Source organism: Rattus norvegicus, chromosome 17, assembly GCF_036323735.1.
Source record: "Rattus norvegicus strain BN/NHsdMcwi chromosome 17, GRCr8, whole genome shotgun sequence".
NCBI lineage: Eukaryota > Metazoa > Chordata > Mammalia > Rodentia > Muridae > Rattus > Rattus norvegicus.
In genome coordinates this window covers 50,552,713-50,577,742 of record NC_086035.1, presented here as the reverse complement: position 1 = coordinate 50,577,742, position 25,030 = coordinate 50,552,713, and the positions used below count along the sequence as shown (strand labels likewise).

The 25,030-nt window shown below is 39.2% G+C and overlaps 1 protein-coding gene and 1 non-coding gene across 6 annotated transcripts in view; one reads left to right on the top strand and one right to left on the bottom strand.

The window, feature by feature from the left end:
* Nucleotides 1–25,030, top strand: part of Amph (amphiphysin) — a 243,566-nt gene that overhangs the window by 100,841 nt on the left and 117,695 nt on the right. For all 5 annotated transcript variants that reach the window (XM_039096041.2, XM_063276719.1, NM_022217.2 and 2 more), the window contains one exon: nt 7,079–7,159. In XM_039096041.2, the coding sequence (XP_038951969.1) occupies nt 7,079–7,159 (81 nt within the window). The remainder of the gene's footprint in view (nt 1–7,078; nt 7,160–25,030) is intronic.
* LOC120098035 (U6 spliceosomal RNA) lies at nt 18,246–18,352 on the bottom strand. The gene has a single exon (XR_005495965.1). It is a non-coding gene; the product is annotated as a U6 spliceosomal RNA (small nuclear RNA).

The following is a 25,030-nucleotide window of genomic DNA, read 5'->3' as shown; positions in this document are numbered from 1 at the left end:
TGATGGAAACCATGATTGTTTTCCTAGCATAAAAACATAGTATAATAGCTGTGGTCCTAAGACCTTCCCCAGATTCTTGCACTCTACTTATAGATGTAAAACCTAAAACCCTTTGTAGAGAGAGAGGGGTCCTGGTCAGTATCCATTCTTCGGTGAAGATAGTTGCCCTGCCTTTTTGTCTTCATTATAGGGCTGATGAGTAGGTTTCCTTCTTCTTGTACGTCAATCTGTCTTCATCAAGGAAGTATTGTTTAGGATTCTGTCTGTTAGGGTGTCAACAATTCTAGCAACTAGTATTTCTGAGCACTGCTGGGCAGTCATTGAATAAACGTTTCCATGTGTTTCAGCAGCAGATCTTTGGATGTCCACTCTCAGTGGTACTGTGCCTAATTGCAGGTAAAAAGAATTCAGTGGAAAAATGAAGAGCCTCATTCACTGAGCCTGATAGCAGGTCTGGGATGCGAATTGTGCAACTGGAACCAGTATACTCTTTGCCAGTTTGTTATGCTGCCTCATGTCATACAGCCCTCCCATGGGAGACATTGGCTGCTTCTTAAAAACATAAAATAAAACAAGAAACAAACAAGGCTGCTGGTGAGGGAAGACTTGTCCATCTCGCAGCCTCAGGAGATAACTGTCAAGCTTTCACTGTAGACTGGCGTACACTGCACCCTAGTATTGATTGTTAGAAGTATCAAGTTTTTTAAGAAAGTAGTTCTGAGCAAAGAATCAGTCCAGGGTATGTTGGTTTGATTGAGCCCCCCATGGGCTCAGGCTTCTGAAAACCTGGGTTGTGTTTAGAGAATAGAACCTTATTCTACTTCTAATTTGTCTCTGTGCTTCACGTCTGTGGCTGAGGATGTGACCTCTCAGCTTCCTGCTCTGGCCATTGTCCCTGTTGGTTGCCATGCCTTTCTACCATGATGGACTCTAACATTCTGGAACTGTAATCCAAAATAAACTCTTCCTTCTAGGTTGTTTTGGTCACGGTATTTTATTTTAGAAACAGAAAAATAACAGACACAGGAGAGGATAATTTCACAATCTAGTCATCTTTTCAAGATCATTGTGAATAGAAGAGTGTAAAATTATGAACTTGATACCTGATTAGAAACCCATCAATAAAAAGCCAAATTGCCTGGTGTTTACTCTGATTACATATGATTTTTCAGTCATTTACCTTAGCCATCTCAATGATAGAAAATATTCCTATAATACTACATCCTTTTTATTTTGGTCAAGGTAGAAAATGTGATGAGACAGTGTCTCATTACACAAACAAAAATAATTTAACATTATAGCTCTCCCATGGACATTCAGAGTCTGGACAGAGAACGCACGAATCAACAGGACATGAAATTTGTCTAGTTGTCACCTTCCTTCACCATATATACACTCTAATAAAATGTCCAGGGGTCAATACATCCCAGTTCTTTTAAAAATACATAACCCTGGCCTCAGTGTCAAGCTTGGCCTGGGCACCTGTCCTTGACACCCCACATCCCCTTCCTTCTGCAGCTTTTGCGGTCTGCACCATTTGCCCTTATCAGCTTCTCCGCTTCTGACTCACAAGACTGGTGGTGCTCCTGCGGCTCAGACATCAGCATGGCTGGACCCCACTTTGATCTTTTCCTTTAATTAACTTAAGCCATTTCCATGGTAAAATGAAGATTGCAATTTTTTTCCCTCTGACTTCAAATGTCATTTTTTTTTAAGGTGCCAACTTACTGCCCCGTTTCTAATTTAAAACATTAAACAGAACTGTTGTTTCCCACCCACAGCTGCATTCAGTAGTGAATTTGCCTTCCACTTTGCGAACATAAAACTTGATTAGAATTTGCCTTTATATCATGAAGAAAGTGTGGAAACCACAGTTCTAAATCCTTAGGTAATGTGCTTGGTCACATTATGCGGGAGTAATTTCCCTAGCAAAGAATATAAGTATCATCCTTCTGGGAGAGGGCTTGCAACTCAGTCTCATGAGATCACTGTTGGAGGGGAAAAAGAGAGGGCTTACCACAAAACACTCCAAGTTGTCCTGTTCTTGCTTTGCCTCTCCCTTTGACTCTTAATTTGATTTTTTTTTTTTTTTTAAATTGGAACAGGCTCAGCGAGCCTGGGGGAAATAATGCAGTTCTGGGGAGAATGAAGAATCACTGAGGGACAGTACATGTTGGACTTTGTATCTATGATTTGTCATTTAAAAAACAAGAACAAATTTAACAATGAAAATGCCTTTGTTTTCAAATAGGAAAGTATCAATATGGATGAAATTAAATCCCTAAACGCAAATGTTCTTATACAACCTATGATATGACCAACAGCCAAACGATGGTATTATCCACAGTGAGCTGAGCCCATCCATACAAATTACTAATTAAGGAAATTCCTAACAGACTTGCTGTAGGCCTTTTTATCGACATATTTTTTTCAGTTATCATTCTGTCTTCCCAAATATGTGTAGGTTTGTGTCAAGTCGTTGACAAGACCCAGCCAGGACAGAAATTGATCCAAACTCTAACAAATTATAATGAAAATCGTGAATTATCCCAGCAGCAAACCACTGAACTGAGAATAGGTCCCCCGTTGAAGGAATCAGAGAAAGAACTGGAAGAGCTTGAAGGTGCTCGAGACCCCAAAAGTACAACAATGTCAAGCAACCAGAGCTTCCAGGGACTAAGCCACTACCTAAAGACTATACATGGACTGACCCTGGACTCTGTCCCCATAGGTAGCAATGAATATCCTAGTAAGAGCACCAGTGGAAGGGGAAGCCCTGGGTCCTGCTAAGACTGAACCCCCAGTGAACTAGACTATGCGGGGAGGGTGGCAATGGGGGGAGGTTTGGGAGGGGAACACCCACAAGGAAGGGGAGGGGGGAGGGTGATGTCTGTCCGGAAACCGGGAAAGGGAATAACACTTGAAATGTATATAAGAAATACTCAAGATAATAAAAAAATAAAATAAAAAAAAAAAAAAGAAACACACACACACACACACACACAAAAAAAGAACAGATAACTGGCTAGGTTTCTGAGAAAAAAAAAAAAAAAAAAAGAAAATCGTGAATTAGTCCTTGTATTTTTCTTGATTGACTTGATGACACACGGGCATTAAGAAGGTTGTGGAGAATATGGACTACTAAGGAGACCTGATCTTTGGATGATAAGATAAATATAACATGGAAGAGAAATTCAATGGATAGATGTTTGATACTTTCAAAACAGGGGTGTAGATAGGACCAGAGTTCTCTCTTAGATAATAATCTCCTCATACAAACTTTGTGCCTTCTCACTGTTCAATTTTCTTCACTACAAACTTGGTAGTGTATGCCATAAGGTTGTCATGAGAATCACATGAATAAACCCATTTCAGTCCTTGAAAAAGAACCTGAGACACAGTAAAGCTCAATCAAATGAGTAGTTATTACAGAAATAACTAGAAGCCTATAACGGCACTTTTGTTACTATGGTAAATGGGAAGAAGTTAAGTGGTGACAATCCCACTTGAACTAGGAAAGATTCATGGAGGATTTAGGAAGCATCATGATTGTATGATAGAAGAGAGAATTTTCTAGGTTGAAAGTGTCAGGAAATGCCAGGATAGGGATGAAGTGTTCACTAAAGAAAGGTTGGAGATACAAAAATTCAGCTATACCTTAAGTTATAGGTTGCACATGTTCCCATTCCTTACCCTGAACCTATCTTCAATTGATAATTACCTGCCAATGAAAATTTAATTCTTCCCAAGGGAGTCTTACTGGGGAAAAGTACTTTTTAGGGTAGATAGAGTTCCCAGCAGTAGATTGGCAACGGAGAATGAACTTAGTGGCATCTTTAGAGCTTCCTTGTCTCACAATTTTGTATCAGGGCTTAATTTTTTATATTTTCAATTTTTAATATATTAAAATATGTATGCAATTTGTGCATATATTAGGATGTCCAGTTTTGTGTTTTTATGAGGTCCCTGAGTGTGCAAATGAGTGAGTTTCTCCATTTCTATCCATTTTTTGCTCTTTTTTCTTGGGCTGTTTTTCTTTCTTCTGTAATGTCCTAGTCTGATGTGACAGTTCTTTATTTTATTTTAGTTTAGTGTTATTTCTTAGAAACCTTTTGGTTTTTTTAATGAGAGACAGAAAGGGGGAAGATCTGGATAGGAGGTGAATAGGGGAGGAACTGGGAGAGATTGAAGAGAAAGAATAATCAGAATATATTATATGAGAAAAAATCTTTTTTCAATAAAAGGGAAAAATTGCAAGCCTTTAATAACTGTTCTAAGGTCATAGGTAGAGTGGGTCTCTATGTTGTGGCATTACAACGTGACAGCCTATATAACGAACTTTTCTTCTTTTATCCATAGTATCAGAGGCCATGTCAACTTTGCCACATATCACAAAAGTTTCAGATTTGGTTCATGATGAATTAGGAATCCATAGTGGAGCTCTATGAGAGACCTTGAAAGAAAGGCAAATAATTCAATACCTGCTATGACAACCTCTCTTGGGTGCCCATTAAATCTGAAAGCCAGTCAAGCTTTCCCTTGATATTTCAGAATCGGTATTCTAAGTCTCCATTGTACAATGTCAAAGCCCTGAGGTAATGCTATCTTTTTGGGAAAGGCACCATAGTGAATGGGTTATGCTACTTACAAAGGAAGTGATTTTGCACAAACATCCATTTTTTGTTTATTCATCTTTAGTTCAGGGATGAGTAGGCTGTTTTAAGGGTCAATTGAAAGAGAATGCGCCAAATTCTCAATGTGGCCACTGGAGTGAAAAATGTTCTTGGAAAGGTTAGCTTCCTCACCCCTCCTCCCTTCCTCGATGCCCTCTGTGGAGACAAAGGCAAAGGCAGCCAGCACTGGAGGACCAGTGCAACTCAGCGTTGTATATGCTGTATCATTCTCAATGACACTGTCAGGTTGGAAACTCTTTTTACATGTAGAAACTGTCTCATGGTTGTTCTCTGATCTCATCTCACTTATAACATGTCATTCTTCAGACAGGAAATACGAGGAACCAGGTCTGAAATTTCAGTGAAGAGCCTCAAGCAGGAGTCCATGCATGATCTTCTGACTTTTACAGTCATACAGTCCATAAGACACATTTCTTTGAACCCAGTGGCCTTAATATATTTTGTCCATGAAAATAATATTAGATTTAATGAATGGGTCTTACCTGCTTCCTCTGAGAAGGAAAAGACCACACTGGTGGTGATATAGACACTGGACTTTAGAAACTTCGTAGAAGTTTCCAAGACGCCACTTACCCAGCTGTGTGATCCTAATTCTTTAGGTGTTACATAGTTAAAATAGGTGCCACACAAGGCTGTCATGAGGAAGAGGGTAAAGGTAATTGGTCGTCTGTGATATTACGCTTGTAGTGGGTGTATAATACATTTGTAGTATTCTTTTCTTATGCGCAGGACAGAAGTTTCTATTCGCTCCTCTAGAAGGTTGTAGAGCTCAGAATGTGGCAGCTCCTCTTGTTCAGAAGAGAATGGTAGCACTCCTCACCTCACGTTGTTGTCAGCAGATGAGGAGTTAAAGGTGTCTCAGCCGGTCCTATGATATAGAGTATCTGAAGGGGAGCTAGATGTGTGGACTTTGAGATCTAGGGGAATGCTGTGTGGTCCATGACAGTTGCCTTCTCTCATCATCGTTAGACTTTGTGTATTTGTATACATGTGTATGTTTGGGTAGTTAAAGGTAATTTGGTAGACTTTTCTTTAAAACATTTTTTTAATGAAAAGCAAAAATGAGTAAAGCATCAGTAAATACCAAAATCTCCTTCCTTAAAATTGTGAGGCTTAGAAAGAAAACAAGGGAGAAGACAAGAACCTGGGGCTCACTTGGTTATTCAAGTTTGCCATTGTTGCAAGTGTGGCCTTTGTTGCTTCTCTTTATCTCTGAAACAATAATAATAATAATAACGAAAATGTAGTAAGATTCTGAATTGGAACTGAGCTCCCCACAGGCATTAATTCTGTGTGTCTTGATGAATGTGGATCTCTGTAGTAGAGCTCTTTTTAAAAAAAAAATAACATTTGATAATGCCACAGGATGTGACAAGGTGAATTTCTAGGAGGCAGTGTTTATAGTTTCCCCGTCCTTGAGCAAGTCAGAGTTTAAAAAATGAGCTAGAAGACCACTCAACATCAACTACCAAACTCTACTGTAGCACACAGCTCTGTCTGCTTCATCTTCAGATGGCTTCTTTTTTGTCTTTAAAAAAATGCTTCCCTTGGCATCATGTACTGTGCTCCAGACATAATATTTCTTCTTGTGAATTTGCTTAGACCCCCTTGAGGCCTGGAACGAAAGCTGCTACATTTCCGTACATTGCAGTCTCTAATAGCAGATGAAAAACCACCTCTACAGGTTCTTCTCTGAAGCCCTGAGCTCTACAAAATATTGTCACAACACTATAATATCCTTGTATTGCTTATAATACCCCATCTCCTAATTGTTTTTGTAGAATTCTCCTAGACTGCCAGATGTTTGTAGGATAAGCACTGCCTCCTGATTCATTTGTTTTTTATTTCTGGGTAGCCAATCATTACCGTGGGCTTGTACAATATTTCTATACCCATGGCACTTGGAATGGTTATTCAATTGAAGGTAGTATCCATCCAAATATGGTCAAGAGAATTGAATATCATCCCTAGATGCATACTTTAGCCCTATAGCCTTGCTTCACTGAATAGCACATAGCTGGTTACCCATGATTCATCATGCATTTTGGTAGCTTCTGGGGACAAAATGACAAGTAAAGCTTAACTTAAGTTTTAATGTTATGTACAGCCTCCTAAGCGAATGCATATGTAAGCAAGCAGATGCCATGCTGCATGAACCCTGCTTAAAACTCACACAGCCTGTGGGTGATGGATCTGTGACTAAAATTTAAGTCTATTTAGCTCCAAAGTTAGCAAGTACACTCCCACAACAGAAAAGGTAGCAGTGCCGAGAACAAGTTCTGCTCAGAACCCTCGAGAAAGACGGTAGTCTCCACTGAGCAAGCATGTGGTCCTGTTCCACAATAATTGTTAAATCGGAGCATTTTGTTTCATTCACAAACTAGGTCCTCCAGAAGCTGGGAAAGGCAGATGAAACAAAAGATGAACAGTTTGAAGAATATGTTCAGAACTTCAAGCGGCAAGAGGTGAGTACCACTTTTTAGTTTCTGCAGTAGGAAGAACTTTGTTTTCATATATGGTGTGGTTTGGATGATTCCCAAAGCTCCTCTGTTGGAAATTAATCCCCACTTAAGGAGGTCCCTATTTAATCTACTACTACAGTATTTAGCGGCAAGGCCTGTCAGAAGTGGTTAGGATTATAAAAGCCATTTGGGAAGCTTTAGAAGAAGAAGGATAGAAAGCAGAGAGATACTACATGCTTTCTGACCTGTGATGACTCTTTCTGACTCTGAGCTGCTTCAGATCTCTGCGAATACGACTGTCATTACCCAAGAACTATGAGCTAAAATAAACCCCAAGTCTTTATACTGTCCTTAGTCTGTGATCCTGTGTCTCTGGTAATACAAAGGTGACTAACCCAATGTGAAGATGATACTTGATATTTCTATATTCTGCAGAAGACAAGAAGATGGGCAGGGGTTGCAAGCAGTAAGTTTAGAGCATAGTTTCAGGATATTAAGCACCCTGGACCTTTGCGTTGCAAATGAATAAGCTGAAGGATACTCCATGGAACTCCTTGGAACTCCATGTGCTAAAGAATCCTAGAGAGTTAATTAAGCATGTCTATCAAATGATCTCAGTCAATACATGCTTCAAGACCATACACTCTTGGGTTGGGGAGATAGATCAATCAGTAAAGTGCTTACCTCAGAAGTAAGTGGGTGTGAGTCTGATTCTTATCATACATTATCAATTGTAGGACATGATGGTACACACGTGTATTCCCAGGGCTAGGGAGATAGAAACATACAGTTTCTCAAGGAGTCTTTGAGAGTACTATTGGCTTTATTTTGAAACTATTTTTTCATAAAAATATAATATATTTTTTGCATTTTTTCTTAGTGTTACCTATTAGAATCAGAACGGCTTTTTTGCAGTTTAGACCACTGAATGGAGACAGTGGGTGCCTTGTTCTTTTATGTGTTTTAGAGGCAGAGAAAGACGGAAAGGAGGATGTGAAGCCGATAGAGGGATTCATTGAGTTTTCATGAGAACTAAATTTGGGGTCTGAAAATTTTGCTTTACAGAGAATGAGTTCTCTTTTACCTTTAAAATTTGTTGGGTATTGCAATGGTTAATCTTAACTGTCAACTTGATTGGACTGGCAAGCACCTAGATTAGTAGAACAAGCCTCTGTTTTCCTAAGAGATTATGCAGGAAACAAGCTTCATGGATGTGAGGGAAACCAGCAAATTGATAGGGACCCTAGAGAGAACAAAGGGAGATATAAGCCTTTATCTAATGTTCAGACACTCTTCTGTGGTTTCTGGTCTCCATGAGGTGGGAAATTTAGTTTCTCCACCTGTCATTCTCCCTCAACATACAATAGAAACATTGAAGTCAGCCAGCCATGTACTTAACCTTTGAAACAGTGAGCCCAAATAAATACTTACTTAAAAACTTTTTCCTTCTCAAATATTTCGTCACAATGGTTAGAAATAATCTGACTAACAGAGCAAACAATTCACTTATGTTGCATATGCTGGAAAAGGTGTGATGTTTATGTGCAAATACTAACTTAGTAAGAATGACCTACCAAGACAATGGTCACCTCTACAGAGTCTAGAATAATTAATGTTATATCATGGTGACTCACTGCTTGAAACAGAATCCAAGGTCATTATCTAGCCTAGACAATCTAGAGTTCATGGTTTCCCAAAAAATATGTTTTTTAATTATCAATGATATGATTGATAGTATACCACAAATCGAATCAAAATTTTAGATGTTTCAAAATTCTACTTTTGTGAAATAAGCATTCTTGCTGGTAATATCCTTACTAGTCTATGTTGGAATATAGGTGGCATGAGGTCTCTCCTTGAACTCTGGTTTGAAGCTTAGATTTAGTTTATTCCAACTACAAACTTTAAAAAAAAAATCTCAAATGTCTTTTCCTAGAACGTAGTTTATGTGAGACTGGTTTTATGTGAAGGATTTGTTTGCATGGCCCTATTAGTCTGTTTGATTTCCAACTATAGTTTTGTGACCCAGATTTCAACCTGATTAATTAACATGAAGAGGAAAGGAGAAATGAGGATAGAACAGCAAATAGAATCAGTGATGTCTCCTATGAAGGATTCAGAATTTTCCTTGATGAGAACTAATCCACGGGAAGCAACAAAATCTGATGTTCATTCCTCCTTGCCTGAAGTGCCCCTTCTCCCCTGCCACCTTTTCTGATTTTTCTCTTTTATTAGAGTTTCTAATAAGTGGCAGAATTGGTATGGGCACCAATTATTTTCAGTTCACCTGGCTTCCTGCTGACAGATCCCTTAATAAGTGCAGAAAATGTTCTGGAAGGAGGGAGCTTGACCTTTCTGTTTCCTGCCTGACAAATGCACTCTTCCTGCTAAGAAGCTCTCACCTTTGGCAAATTGGCTGGCTATAATGAAAGGTCGGGTGGCTTGGCTGGACCCAGAGCTACAACTATCAGATCACATCTTGGTGATAGGGATGTGAGCATATTCGTCCAGGCCAGGTCCAATGGCAGTGTTGGAAGAGAGATCTGTGATTCATGAGTATCCATCTCCTCTGAGAAGGGCCACAGTAGGAGTCCTTCCTGCTTCCTTCTCAGCGCTCTTCAGGGTGCCAATTTTGGTGAAATGCTTAGGATCAGATGTGTTTCACCACCTCAAGATGTTTAAATTGGGGAATATTTGTATAGATTTTATTTGATGGACAGAATTTATCTGAACAAAATCTGAACTACTTCTGAACTCAAAACTTTAAAAAAGGTTCCATTTTAGTGTCTCTCAGACTTTAGTTCTTCTGATTAGAGATAGTCAACCTGTGGACACTAAGAAGAAGAATTTCTGGGACCTTATGTTCTTTTCTGCTGAGGTTGCAAACCCAGGGCCTCCCTGTAAGCTCCTAGTTTTCCTGAGCCCCAGATTCTGCTTTGCCACTTTTCTCTAAGAGACTTGAAGTCTTGCTCAGAAGTAGAACACATACTTGCTGATACTTGACTGTATTCCCAGAGGAATTCTGAGATGAAAGTGATGTTTATTATGTGTATCAGTGAAGACACTTTTACAACATAGTCAAAGAACTTGGAAGGTGTGTATCAGTGATTCAAAAGAAAAAATTAGAAAATTCATTTTGAAAGGCACATGAATAAAAAGTACATTGCCCTGTGCACTGACATATGAATGTAAACTTACTGTTTTATTATGGTAAGATACACTAGTACATTCCTTTGGAACACTGTCCCAACAAAAAACAGTCATACTGTGAATATGTTGGTTCATTCATATTTCATTAATGTAATATGTTCATTTAATATGAACCGTGACCTTTTCTTTCTGAGCTAGCCACTACTTTGAGTAAATGTGTGTCCATCAGGTCTGCTCTGCATAATGATCTGGTTCTAAATCTTAGCCTAGTCAGTCCCAGTCTGACACAAATCCTCCTGTCTGGAGGATTATTTGTTGAATTGTATGCTTACCGGAGCAGTGTCTTCAGAATTTAGCATATTCAGAACCATCAAGAAGGCCTTAGCACAACAGTATAGATCCCTGAGATAAATCCTAGGGGATAGCCTTCATTTCTGATATGCCCCTAAGTAACATCAATGATATTCATCCAGGGACAGTACAAGCAGGACCTGTACATTGACAAAACTGATATATTCATACAGTGTTTTCTGCTGCCTTCTCTGGTTAGTACTTTAGCCTTCTAACATTATGGACAGTGGCTAGTTTTAGCATCATGACATATGGAAAGGGTTTGCTGGTCATGCTTTGCATTATCTTTCCAAAATCAAACAGTGGAAAGGACTTGTCTGTAATGTGCATGATGCCAAGTTCAGTGATAGAGCTCCCAAGGCCATGCAGTTGTCATGCCAACAGAAGTTGGGCATCTGCTAAACTACAGATGCACTAGTGCTTTCATTTTAGTGACAATTAATTTAATGAATGGTTTTTTAGGTCCTATGGTTTAGAAAGGGAAATTTTAGTCAGCACTATCACTCTAAATTTAGGCTATTGGAGTAATATTAAAAGCATTTGGGGAATCAGATACATTATTAAACTATCTTTAGATGGAGGGAAACATATTCTCTGCAAGGAGTTGGAACCTTGCTGGAAGGGAAACTTAGTAGACTGAATGAATACACTAGAACCTTCTTGTGAATGACACAATCACAGATTGCTAATCTAGTTTTTATATCAAGAAATTAGAAGTGCTAAATAAGCCTTAAGCAAGGGAGACTAAGAACATAAAAAGGATAAGAAGAAAAATCAATAATTCTCAGAGTCAAAAAGCAGTGAAATGGTACATGAAACAAAACAAAGCCGGGTCTTGGAAACACGAATCAATAGAATTGATAAATCTCTCAGCAAGAGTTACAACAAATAGACACAAATCACCAGTCTGAGAGAGAAAGATTCTCATTTTAGAACTGGTAGTCAGTTAAAATACAGTAAGCGAATACTGCAACACAGTGGGCCAATTTCCTCACAGCCACTAAGACAGGATCAGCAACACAAATGTAAACATTAGAGAAAGTGAATTTGTGATTTAATGTTTGATAAAGAAACTTCTAACTCCATGTTGTTTAGGAGAGGAAGATTCTTACAGGAGAATTGACATCAAACTTACAAACTCTTGTAGAAAACAAGAGGAAATGCTTCAGTAGTACCTCCTTTGACAGTTGTTACCCAGTAATCTTTATGTAAATATTTCTTTGTGCAACTTTATTTTTGTAACAGTTCTTCTGATACTAGTGCACAGTAGTACCTCATGCCTAGGTATTGTGGGATGCTCATACACTGTCCCTTCTCCTCCTTTCCACTCCCAAGAAATGTTGGCCGTGAACCCCTGGCTACTCAGCTCACCAGCTGAGAGTTCCATGTTTATAGTACAGTGTCTTCATTAACTTCCTCTAATGCTTACTCTTGGTTCTCTTCACTCCTGCTAATGCTGGCTTTGCAATGGAGGAATATCTTGGTTATTAACTAGAAACTGATTCAGTTTTATAATGAAGATTATAAAAAGGTCCTGTGGTTCAAAGTTTACCCATGGCTACATTATATTGAGTGTAAAAGCTTTATTATATACCCAATTATGCTGAATTGTAATTATTATTATTGTCTTAAAAAGTTCACAGTTAATATGGTAAGAGCCAAGCATGAAAGCCGTGAGTCCCTTCTTCACACACTTGTGGAATCCGATTAGGTGAACATCATGACTTTGGTGACAGGGCCTTTAACTATGTTAACCACTGTGATTGAGGTAGTTGGCTTTTGAACTTTAAGGGTTAGATGAATTATTGAAAATGCAAAGTTTGTATTAAGCCTCAGCAGAGGTTCTCAACCTTCCTGAGGCTCTGACTCTAACACAGTTCCTCATGTTGTGGTGACCCTCAACCATACCATTATTTTTGTTGCTACTTCATAACTGTAATTTTGTTGCTGTTATGAATCATAAGGGAAATATTTTTGGTGGTAGATGTTTGCTGAAGTGGACAAAACCCACAGGTTGAGAACTGCTGCCTTACACAATGAAACATTGTTCTTGGTCTTTTTTTTTTTTTTTTTTTTTTTTTATTATTAACTTGAGTATTTCTTATATACATTTCGAGTGTTATTCCCTTTCCCGGTTTCCGGGCAAACATCCCCCTCCCCCCTCCCCTTCCTTATGGGTGTTCCCCTCCCAACCCTCCCCCCATTGCCGCCCTCCCCCCATAGACTAGTTCACTGTGGGTTCAGTCTTAGCAGGACCCAGGGCTTCCCCTTCCACTGGTGCTCTTACTAGGATATTCATTGCTACCTATGGGGTCAGAGTCCAGGGTCAGTCCATGTATAGTCTTTAGGTAGTGGCTTAGTCCCTGGAAGCTCTGGTTGCTTGGCATTGTTGTACTTTTGGGGTCTCGAGCCCCTTCAAGCTATTCCAGTTCTTTCTCTGATTCCTTCAATAGGGGACCTATTCTCAGTTTAGTGGTTTGCTGCTGGCATTCGCCTCTATATTTGCTGTATTCTGGCTGTGTCTCTCAGGAGCGATCTACATCCGGCTCCTGTCGGTCTGCACTTCTTTGCTTCATCCATCTTGTCTAATTGGGTGGCTGTATATGTATGGGCCACATGTGGGGCAGGCTCTGAATGGGTGTTCCTTCAGTCTCTGTTTTAATCTTTGCCTCTCCCTTCCCTGCCAAGGGTATTCTTTTTCCTCATTTAAAGAAGGAGTGAAGCATTCACATTTTGATCATCCGTCTTGAGTTTCGTTTGTTCTAGGGATCTAGGGTAATTCAAGCATTTGGGCTAATAGCCACTTATCAATGAGTGCATACCATGTATGTCTTTCTGTGATTGGGTTAGCTCACTCAGGATGATATTTTCCAGTTCCAACCATTTGCCTACGAATTTCATAAACTCGTTGTTTTTGATAGCTGAGTAATATTCCATTGTGTAGATGTACCACATTTTCTGTATCCATTCCTCTGTTGAAGGGCATCTGGGTTCTTTCCAGCTTCTGGCTATTATAAATAAGGCTGCGATGAACATAGTGGAGCACGTGTCTCTTTTATATGTTGAGGCATCTTTTGGGTATATGCCCAAGAGAGGTATAGCTGGATCATCAGGCAGTTCAATGTCCAATTTTCTGAGGAACCTCCAGACTGATTTCCAGAATGGTTTTACCAGTCTGCAATCCCACCAACAATGGAGGAGTGTTCCTCTTTCTCCACATCCTCGCCAGCATCTGCTGTCACCTGAGTTTTTGATCTTAGCCAATCGCACTGGTGTGAGGTGAAATCTCAGGGTTGTTTTGATTTGCATTTCCCTTATGACTAAAGATGTTGAACATTTCTTTAGGTGTTTCTCAGCCATTCGGCATTCCTCAGCTGTGAATTCTTTGTTTAGCTCTGAACCCCATTTTTTAATAGGGTTATTTGTTTCCCTGCGGTCTAACTTCTTGAGTTCTTTGTATATTTTGGAAATAAGGCCTCTATCTGTTGTAGGATTGGTAAAGATCTTTTCCCAATCTGTTGGTTGCCGTTTTGTCCTAACCACAGTGTCCTTTGCCTTACAGAAGCTTTGCAGTTTTATGAGATCCCATTTGTCGATTCTTGATCTTAGAGCATAAGCCATTGGTGTTTTGTTCAGGAAATTTTTTCCAGTGCCCATGTGTTCCAGATGCTTCCCTAGTTTTTCTTCTATTAGTTTGAGTGTGTCTGGTTTGATGTGGAGGTCCTTGATCCACTTGGACTTAAGCTTTGTACAGGGTGATAAGGATGGATCGATCTGCATTCTTCTACATGTTGCCCTCCAGTTGAACCAGCACCATTTGCTGAAAATACTATCTTTTTTCCATTGGATGGTTTTGGCTCCTTTGTCAAAAATCAAGTGACCATAGGTGTGTGGGTTCATTTCTGGGTCTTCAATTCTATTCCATTGGTCTATCTGTCTGTCTCTGTACCAATACCATGCAGTTTTTATCACTATTGCTCTGTAATACTGCTTGAGTTCAGGGATAGTGATTCCCCCTGAAGTCCTTTTATTGTTGAGGATAGCTTTAGCTATCCTAGGTTTTTTGTTATTCCAGATGAATTTGCAAATTGTTCTGTCTAACTCTTTGAAGAATTGGATTGGTATTTTGATGGGGATTGCATTGAATCTGTAGATTGCTTTTGGTAAAATGGCCATTTTTACTATATTAATCCTGCCAATCCATGAGCATGGGAGATCTTTCCATCTTCTGAGGTCTTCTTCAATTTCTTTCCTCAGTGTCTTGAAGTTCTTATTGTACAGATCTTTTACTTGCTTGGTTAAAGTCACACCGAGGTACTTTATATTATTTGGGTCTATTATGAAGGGTGTCGTTTCCCTAATTTCTTTCTCGGCTTGTTTCTCTTTTGTATAGAGGAAGGCAACTGATTTATTTGAGTTAATTTTATACCCAGCCACTTTGCTGAAGTTGTTTATCAGCTTTAGTAGTTCTCTGGTGGAACTTTTGGGATCACTTAAATATACTATCATGTCATCTGCAAATAGTGATATTTTGACCTCTTCTTTTCCGATCTGTATCCCTTTGATCTCCTTTTGTTGTCTGATTGCTCTGGCTAGAACTTCAAGAACTATATTGAATAAGTAGGGAGAGAGTGGGCAGCCTTGTCTAGTCCCTGATTTTAGTGGGATTGCTTCAAGTTTCTCTCCATTTAGTTTAATGTTAGCAACTGGTTTGCTGTATATGGCTTTTACTATGTTTAGGTATGGGCCTTGAATTCCTATTCTTTCCAGGACTTTTATCATGAAGGGGTGTTGAATTTTGTCAAATGCTTTCTCAGCATCTAATGAAATGATCATGTGGTTCTGTTCTTTCAGTTTGTTTATATAATGGATCACGTTGATGGTTTTCCGTATATTAAACCATCCCTGCATGCCTGGGATGAAGCCTACTTGATCATGGTGGATGATTGTTTTGATGTGCTCTTGAATTCGGTTTGCCAGAATTTTATTGAGTATTTTTGCGTCGATATTCATAAGGGAAATTGGTCTGAAGTTCTCTTTCTTGGTTGTGTCTTTGTGTGGTTTAGGTATAAGAGTAATTGTGGCTTCGTAGAAGGAATTCGGTAGGGCTCCATCTGTTTCAATTTTGTGGAATAGTTTGGATAATATTGGTATGAGGTCTTCTATGAAGATTTGATAGAATTCTGCACTAAACCCGTCTGGACCTGGGCTCTTTTTGGTTGGGAGACCTTTAATGACTGCTTCTATTTCCTTAGGAGTTATGGGGTTGTTTAACTGGTTTATCTGTTCCTGATTTAACTTCGATACCTGGTATCTGTCTAGGAAATTGTCCATTTCCTGAAGATTTTCAAGTTTTGTTGAATATAGGTTTTTATAGTAAGATCTGATGATTTTTTGAATTTCCTCCGAATCTGTAGTTATGTCTCCCTTTTCATTTCTGATTTTGTTAATTTGGACACACTCTCTGTGTCCTCTCGTTAGTCTGGCTAAGGGTTTATCTATCTTGTTGATTTTCTCAAAGAACCAACTTTTGGTTCTGTTGATTCTTTCTATGGTCCTTTTTGTTTCTACTTGGTTGATTTCAGCTCTGAGTTTGATTATTTCCTGCCTTCTACTCCTCCTGGGTGTATTTGCTTCTTTTTGTTCTAGAGCTTTTAGGTGTGCTGTCAAGCTGCTGACATATGCTCTTTCCTGTTTCTTTCTGCAGGCACTCAGCGCTATGAGTTTTCCTCTTAGCACAGCTTTCATTGTGTCCCATAAGTTTGAGTATGTTGTATCTTCATTTTCATTAAATTCTAAAAAGTTTTTAATTTCTTTCTTTATTTCTTCCTTGACCAGGTTATCATTGAGTAGAGCATTGTTCAATTTCCACGTATATGTGGGCATTCTTCCCTTATTGTTATTGAAGACCAGTTTTAGGCCGTGGTGGTCCGATAGCACGCATGGGATTATTTCTATCTTTCTGTACCTGTTGAGGCCCGTTTTTTGACCAATTATATGGTCAATTTTGGAGAAAGTACCATGAGGAGCTGAGAAGAAGGTATATCCTTTTGCTTTAGGATAGAATGTTCTATAAATATCCGTTAAGTCCATTTGGCTCATGACTTCTCTTAGTCTGTCGACATCACTGTTTAATTTCTGTTTCCATGATCTGTCCATTGATGAGAGTGGGGTGTTGAAATCTCCCACTATTATTGTGTGAGGTGCAATGTGTGTTTTGAGCTTTAGTAAGGTTTCTTTTACATATGTAGGTGCCCTTGTATTTGGGGCATAGATATTTAGGATTGAGAGTTCATCTTGGTTGATTTTTCCTTTGATGAATATGAAGTGTCCTTCCTTATCTTTTTTGATGACTTTTAGTTGGAAATTGATTTTATTTGATATTAGAATGGCTACTCCAGCTTGCTTCTTCTGACCATTTGCTTGGAAAGTTGTTTTCCAGCCTTTCACTCTGAGGTAGTGTCTGTCTTTGTCTCTGAGGTGTGTTTCCTGTAGGCAGCAGAATGCAGGGTCCTCGTTGCGTATCCAGTTTGTTAATCTATGTCTTTTTATTGGGGAGTTGAGGCCATTGATATTGAGAGATATTAAGGAATAGTGATTATTGCTTCCCGTTATATTCATATTTGATGTGAGGTTATGTTTGTGTGCTTTCATTCTCTTTGTTTTGTTGCCAAGACGATTAGTTTCTTGCTTCTTCTAGGGTATAGCTTGCCTCCTTATGTTGGGCTTTACCATTTATTATCCTTTGTAGTGCTGGATTTGTAGAAAGATATTGTGTAAATTTGGTTTTGTCATGGAATATCTTGGTTTCTCCATCAATGTTAATTGAGAGTTTTGCTGGATACAGTAATCTGGGCTGGCATTTGTGTTCTCTTAGGGTCTGTATAACATCAGTCCAGGATCTTCTGGCCTTCATAGTTTCTGGCGAGAAGTCTGGTGTGATTCTGATAGGTCTCCCTTTATATGTTACTTGACCTTTTTCCCTTACTGCTTTTAATATTCTTTCTTTATTTTGTGCGTTTGGTGTTTTGACAATTATGTGACGGGAGGTGTTTCTTTTCTGGTCCAATCTATTTGGAGTTCTGTAGGCTTCCTGTATGTCTATGGGTATCTCTTTTTTTAGGTTAGGGAAGTTTTCTTCTATGATTTTGTGGAAGATATTTACTGGTCCTTTGAGCTGGGAGTCTTCACTCTCTTCTATACCTATTATCCTTAGGTTTGATCTTCTCATTGAGTCCTGGATTTCCTGTATGTTTTGGACCAGTAGCTTTTTCCGCTTTACATTATCTTTGACAGTTGAGTCAATGATTTCTATGGAATCTTCTGCTCCTGAGATTCTCTCTTCCATCTCTTGTATTCTGTTGGTGAAGCTTGTATCTACAGCTCCTTGTCTCTTCTTTTGGTTTTCTATATCCAGGGTTGTTTCCATGTGTTCTTTCTTGATTGCTTCTATTTCCATTTTTAATTCCTTCAACTGTTTGATTGTGTTTTCCTGGAATTCTTTCAGGGATTTTTGCGATTCCTCTCTGTAGGCTTTTACTTGTTTATTAATGTTTTCCTGTGCTTCCCTAAGTGTGTTCAGGTCTTTAAAAATATGGAACGCTTCACGAATTTGCGTGTCATCCTTGCGCAGGGGCCATGCTAATCTTCTCTGTATCGTTCCAATTTTAGTATATGTGCTGCTGAAGCGAGCACTGTTCTTGGTCTTTAAGACTGAGATTCCTACTTGAGATGTCTTTTATGTCTACAATATAGTGACCCTAAAGTCCCAAAATGCTCATTTATAACCAGTCATCCACCTAAGTTTCTAGAAGGAAATTCCTCAGAGAAGTGAAGCAGCAAATTCTACAGCGTGCTTGAGTTGACTGTAATTATCCTGTTCCATCATGACCCGTAAGAGAAATCAAGAGTAGCACCCAACTGCTGGGATGAGGGCTCTCTCAAGCCAGTTGAGCTGTTGTACAAATTACAGGTTTATTATTTATAGAACATGCTTTGTTCTGTTCTCTACTTGGAGTATATTACTGTAGTGAGGATTATTCCAGGTCATGTCGAGAAAAGAAATAATTTGTTTACAGTCATGGGATGTAGAAAAACAACAACTTAATGAAATTCATAGGCAAATGGATGGAACTAGAAAATGTCATCCTGAGTGAGGTAATCCAAAGAAAAAAACACACATGGCATGTACTCACTGATAAGTTGATATTAGCCCAAAAGCACGAATTACCCGATATAATCCACAGACCACAGGAAGCTCAAGAATAAGGACAGCCAAAGTGCAGATTTCAGTCCTTCTTAAAAGGTGGAATAAAAATATTCATAGGAGAAGATATAGAGACAAAGTTTGGAGCAGAGACTGAAGGAATGACCATTCAGAGCCTGTCTCTCCTGGGGATCCAGCCCATATATATACAGCCACCAAACCCAGACAATATTGATGAAGACAGGAAGTGCATGCTGACAGGAGTCTGATATAGCTCTCTCCTGAGAGGCTCAGCCAAAGAATGACAAATACAGAAGCGAATGCTAGCAGCAAACCATTGGACTGAGAGTGGGGTCCCCATTGGAGGAGTTAGAGAAAGATTTGAAGGAGATGAAGGGGATTGCAACCTCATAAGAACAATACCAACCAACCAGAGCTCCCAAGGAATAAACCACTACCCAAAGTATATACATGGACAGACCCATGGCTTCAGCTGCATTTGTAGCAAAGAATGGCCTTGTTGGGCACCAATGGGAGAAGAATCCCTTGGTCCTGCCAAGACTGAACCCCCTGTGTAGGGGAATATCAGGGTGGGAAGGGGGGTGGTTGGGAAGGGGAATGCCCTCATAGAAGAAGGGGTAGGGGGATGGGATAGGGGACTTATGCATGAAAAACCAGGAAAGGGAATCCATTTGAAATGTGAATAAAAAATATCCAATGAAAAAAGAAAAGAAAATAGCTTAGTAGTATAAATATTGCATAGCAGGGCTCTGTCATACCACAGCTGTCAATAGATATGAAACAGCTTGCTTCCAAATCTGTGATGTTTACTTAGAATGCTACAAGGATGTAACAAAATGGCTGATGTTCAGGTTGCAACCTGTTGGTTGACAACCTCCAGCAACTCCCAGGTTTACACTGGATCAGGATTATGTCCCTGCCCACAATGCAATGGGCTGTTCAGTGTTTCAGTACTGACTTCTGGTGACATTTCAGCAAAAATGCATAAGAAAAGCTTCTTCAGAAAGTTGTGGCCAAAGAACATCTCCCACACAGAACGAGCAGTCCGTGGTTAGGGGAAACAAGAAACCATGGAAATGATGGCTTTTCATCTAAGGAAGGCTAGTAAGGGAAGACATGACATGTGGAGGAATATGTTCCATTTACTTTGTACTTTTTCAGAATCTTCTCTACCAGAAATTTCGCTACCTGAATATATTTTAAAACAGAAATTGTCTAACCTCTCTTCTCATGTTGGTCCCTTGACTTCCTTCTAAATGTGTGTCTGTCCATGTGACTTGGAACAAATCTTAATTGTTCGGTCTTGCCTTCATTTGGACTCTTGTTCAACACAGTTTATTTGTTGGAATTAGTTACATTCAGAACACTAAAATTGTCTTTGGCCAAACCCAGAGATTAAATTCCAGTTACCCTTCTTGTATTTGGTAGAACTCATCAGCCACCAGATGAGCAAAGCCTTTTCTCTTTACGGATCATGATAGAGAGACATTTGACTCCAGACACTCTGCTGTAATCAAGTGAGGAAAGGATGCTGGAGCAGTGAACAGGTTGTGGTCAGTATGTCTGCAGGGTCCCTTGGGGACTAGACCATTTGTCCTCAAGTTCTTTCTACATCCTCCAGTTCACCTGACCCCTTGTGACTGCCTACTCTCCTCTGGTCCTCCATGTCCACATGGAAGTCCCACTTTTAAAAACACCTCTTCCTAAGCTACTGTTGACCTGATGTTTCCCAGTCCTTTCAGAGTGTGCTCCTCTGTTCACTTCATTAATATATTATTTTTCCACTCCTTTGCATGACAACTATTTATCTGTGTATTAATGTCTGTTAGATTGTCATACTTCTAAAGAAAGATTCCCAGTCTCGGTCACTTAAAGAAACTCTCTGTGGCTCCCATCTGATGCCAGGTATTTAATAAGTGCATCCCAGTTTTGACTTGCCTATTGAGCCTATGTTTCTTGTTTTGCGCATTCACCATCAGTTTCTCTCTTTGCCGTCACTAACTGTTTTCTTCCTTCATTCTAACTTTTTCAGCAAAATACCCATAGGAGGTTGTCTACATGGTTTAGGCTCAGCTGACAACTCTGAGTCCCAAAAAAGATCTGCTGGTGCATACTATATTCCCTCTTCAAAGAGCCTTACATGTCATTATATATTTAATTAAGTCATTTTATCTATGCAACAAAAACGTTTCTCCTGTCACTGAGTTCTAGATCTGTTTTTCACTTTTTAGCATTAAAAACTGCATTGGGTAAGCAGTGGTCAATGCAAAGATAGATAATTTTTCCAAATGAGGAGAACAAGAGACTGAATGTTCATCCCTAAATCAGCTCTCTATTAAACATCCCCAACACCACCACGCAGGGGGCATGTGGAAGAGGAGATAGAAGGTAAGAAAGAGCTGGAGGATGGGGGTGTTGTGTGTAATTTTATAAACACACCTTTCTACCTCCTTGTCCTGTGCCTCAGCACCCACTCTGACCTCTCCTGGTTCCCCTTGCTCCAAGTAGATTGTAACCATCCCCCAACCCAGGAAGTCTGGGAGCTGTTATCTTCACTCTACCGGCCCTCTCAACTAGCTTGGCCAAACCACCAGCTATTACCTTCTTTATTGACACAATCAGGAGCCAATTAGGGAACTAGATTTTAGTATCAGCTCCTCCCCTAGATGGGGATATTGCTGTGAGATGGTTTGGGGCCATGGCATGGCTATTGCAGTCATGAGCTCACAGGAGCTGTGGTGGCCTGCACATGATAATGCTGGCCCAAATTCTAGCATAGATGGAAGAAGTGTTCTCCAGCCCCACTCCTTACACAGAAGCCATTGGCAGTTGTTTATTGGCTGGGCAATTGAAAATCCTTCGTGTGTGTGTGTGTGTGTGTGTGTGTGTGTGTGTGTGTGTGTGTGTATGTGTGTGTGTGTATGTGTGTGTGTGTGTGTGTGTGTGTGTGTGTGTGTGTGTGTGTGTGTTTGTTGGTGGTGGTGGTGGTGGTGGTGATAGTGGTAGTGGTTTTGTTTGTTTTTAGGATGTGACAACTGGTAGTTTTCTTATACTTACCCCCAACATATACAAATGCCACATGAATGTAATGACATCATTTTCTTTTGAACTTAGTAGATTATTAAAAAATTAAGTAAAAAGGAGATATGAAGTTCTGAGGGAAAAGTATTGGAGGTCATGGGACAAATTAGAAAGAGGAAATAAATGCCAGGTAGATATGATTGCATTTGATTCTATATGTGTGTATATACATGTATGTGCAGATAAGTAAAGTTCTCAATTTAAATAACATTATTAAGAAAAATATGCTTTATGTTTCTGTAGAAGCTCATTAATTTCTCTAAGAATAGTGTATTGCAAAGCATGTGTTTTCTAAATTGGTATTTCTGAGAGGATTGTGCATCTTTTTGCCTGAATTTATACTAGTTATTAAGGTGAAGACTGGTTGTCCTATTTTGTCCTGTAAGGGGATCAGCATCTGTCTGCATCTGGAAGGTTCCCATAGGATCCTTTACTTTAGTTTCAGCAGGAGCTCTATTGTCTTCAGTGTCAACTTGGTCCACAAAAGATTACAACATTTAGACATTACAACATCTCAAATCAGCTTTCAAGATTTTTTATAGATCATTTGATAGGTGATGTCATGTGAAGGTATAATTAGACCAGTATTGGGCAAGTATTTAAGCATTCATTTGGTATTTCTTTTTTCTGCCAGGAGCTAAACTAGGTCATTAGGAAGCTAAGTAAAAGACAGGTAAAATCACTTCTACTAAAGATCTTACATCTCACAACAAATCAAAATTTAATAAGTGGGTAGAATATATTGCCTTCTCAGAAAAGTCAACAGTATGGAAACATAGGTGAGTGAGGGACAAATTGAGTCTGTGTATGATGCTGGGAGACGTGAGGAAATCAGTTCTCAAGGTCTGCTTCTTAGCAGAGCTATAGTGCGCATCATAAGAGTCCAGCTGAGAAAGAAAGAAAAGAAAAATTATTGTTTAAGATGATGAATATAAGTGACAATGGAATCTTCTCAAAGCAAAATATGTTGCTTCATCATAAAGATGATCAGTCGATTGGCACCCAAGTGGGAGGAGAAGGAAGGATGGCATATACAAGTCCGGTAGTTGACTTGAGAAGAGCCGGACAGTTCTCAGGTAGTAGGTAGAGCATAACTTCCCTATAGGTAAACACCTCTCAGATCTGGACTCTCCAAGCTCAGTGAGAAAGCCAGAGATATTACTGAAAATGATATACTAAGTGTCATGGAACTCACTGTAACTTGCTATGATAGTCTTTGAACATTCGAGATGTATTCATTATACATAGTCATAGCAAAGAAAGTTGCTTGCTAAGTTCTGAGCAAAGATTTTCTCTGCAGGGGTGAATGGGCTTACCAGCGTGAGTTGGGCCCCTGGTCTGAAGGAGATAAAAGAGATATATTAGGAAGGCCTGGAAAGGCAGGAGGGCCATGAGTTCTCTAGGTAGGCCACAGCAGGTTGTTTTGTAACCTAGTATGTGTTTTATTTACAGACTCTTGATTTACAGTCCTTAAAAAATTTAACTCATCAAGGTTGTCAGTCATTTGGTTCCTATGAGAGAGCAGAGAGTGGATACATGTGAGTAGTTGACCTGCTTCATGTCCATGCCACAGTTGCCATCTATAATGCCAGATGACAAAAGAAGTTGGTCATACTTGTCAGATAACCTGAATATCTCTAGTCTCCTTACTCATATGTGTCTACCTTATTAGCAATGGATTACCCCCATCCCCCTTCTATCTTACAAAAATCAAAAGCTTTAAAATGAACTGTAATTTCTGTCAGTAGGACTACCAACATTTTTAACATTGCTGCTATGGTTTCTTGTGGTGCCTGTTCCCAGCTGAAGAGATGGTTCCTGGAAAGACTCTTCATGTTATGCTCTAAGACTTCTTTTGATACACCCTATTCTGTCATACCCCATTCTGTTACTTCTCTTCAATTATCTGTCACCTACCTGTATCGACCATGACAATGGAAGAGGATTTGTTTCTCATTCTTCAGTACCTAATAAAAGACTTATTATATCTATCTTTTCTTCTGAGACAAAATTTCATTACCTAATTGAGAAACTTCTCTCTAAATGACTCCTAACTCTGTCATGCTGGAATGGCATCAGAGAAATAGGCATCTTTCTCATGGATACCAAGGTAATGACCATCTGAGATGTTGTAAGTCTACATAAAGAAGCTCTAGTTTATTTCAGATTACAGCCATTTGACTGTTTTATGTGGACTGTGCCTTTTATGAGTCCATCTACAATTCCATTCTAAGTCCTGCCATTAGAGTAACATTCTAATTGAAAGATGTGTTACCTGGAATCTCCTATAGCAATTGTCTGAACCTAGACCAAGGCACATGTTTAAGTGTAGGGCTGTGCACTAGATACAGCCCACATACCAAGTGCCCACACAATCATAGCTGTAATGAACAATAAAGGAAGTGTCCAGCAATCATCAGCTGGGGGTCCTTAAAAATGTTGATTCCTGCATTCTCCTCTGCCTTTCAATCCAGTCATACATTTGAAATGTATCTCCAACAAGTCATCCTGTGATGGAATCATAGTCTGATTTTTCATAGTAACAGTAGATACAGTGGCTCCTTCATTGTATATGTATTTGAATTTGAACCTATACCCGATTGTGTGTCTCCTAAGAAGCATTGTGAGTTTTAAGTTTATAAGCCCTACCGGATTACCACACATAAAATATGAAGGTGTTCGTTTTTGAAATATTCTTTAACAAGAGCTTTCCAAATTACAAACTGTAAGTAAAGTATCTACTTGATTACCACAGTGACCCATGATTGTCATTTTGCTGTAAACATGAGAAAACTAAAGATATGTTACAAAACTTTCATTTTGGGATTAGCTTAATTATTCTTTTGCTGTTAATATTCATGTTTTCTAGTTTTCACAGTCAGTAAATTTTCAGATCAGTTTTATATCTCCCATATCTGTTGTTAAACTTTTTCCTGTACACCTGTGTAAATTGTTCCTATGTGCCTCTGGACTCTTTATTACTCCAATATTTAAAACCATAAAAAGTTTCTGAATAGCTTGATTATGTATTTGATACTCACAAGTACAAGTGAACAAGAACAACA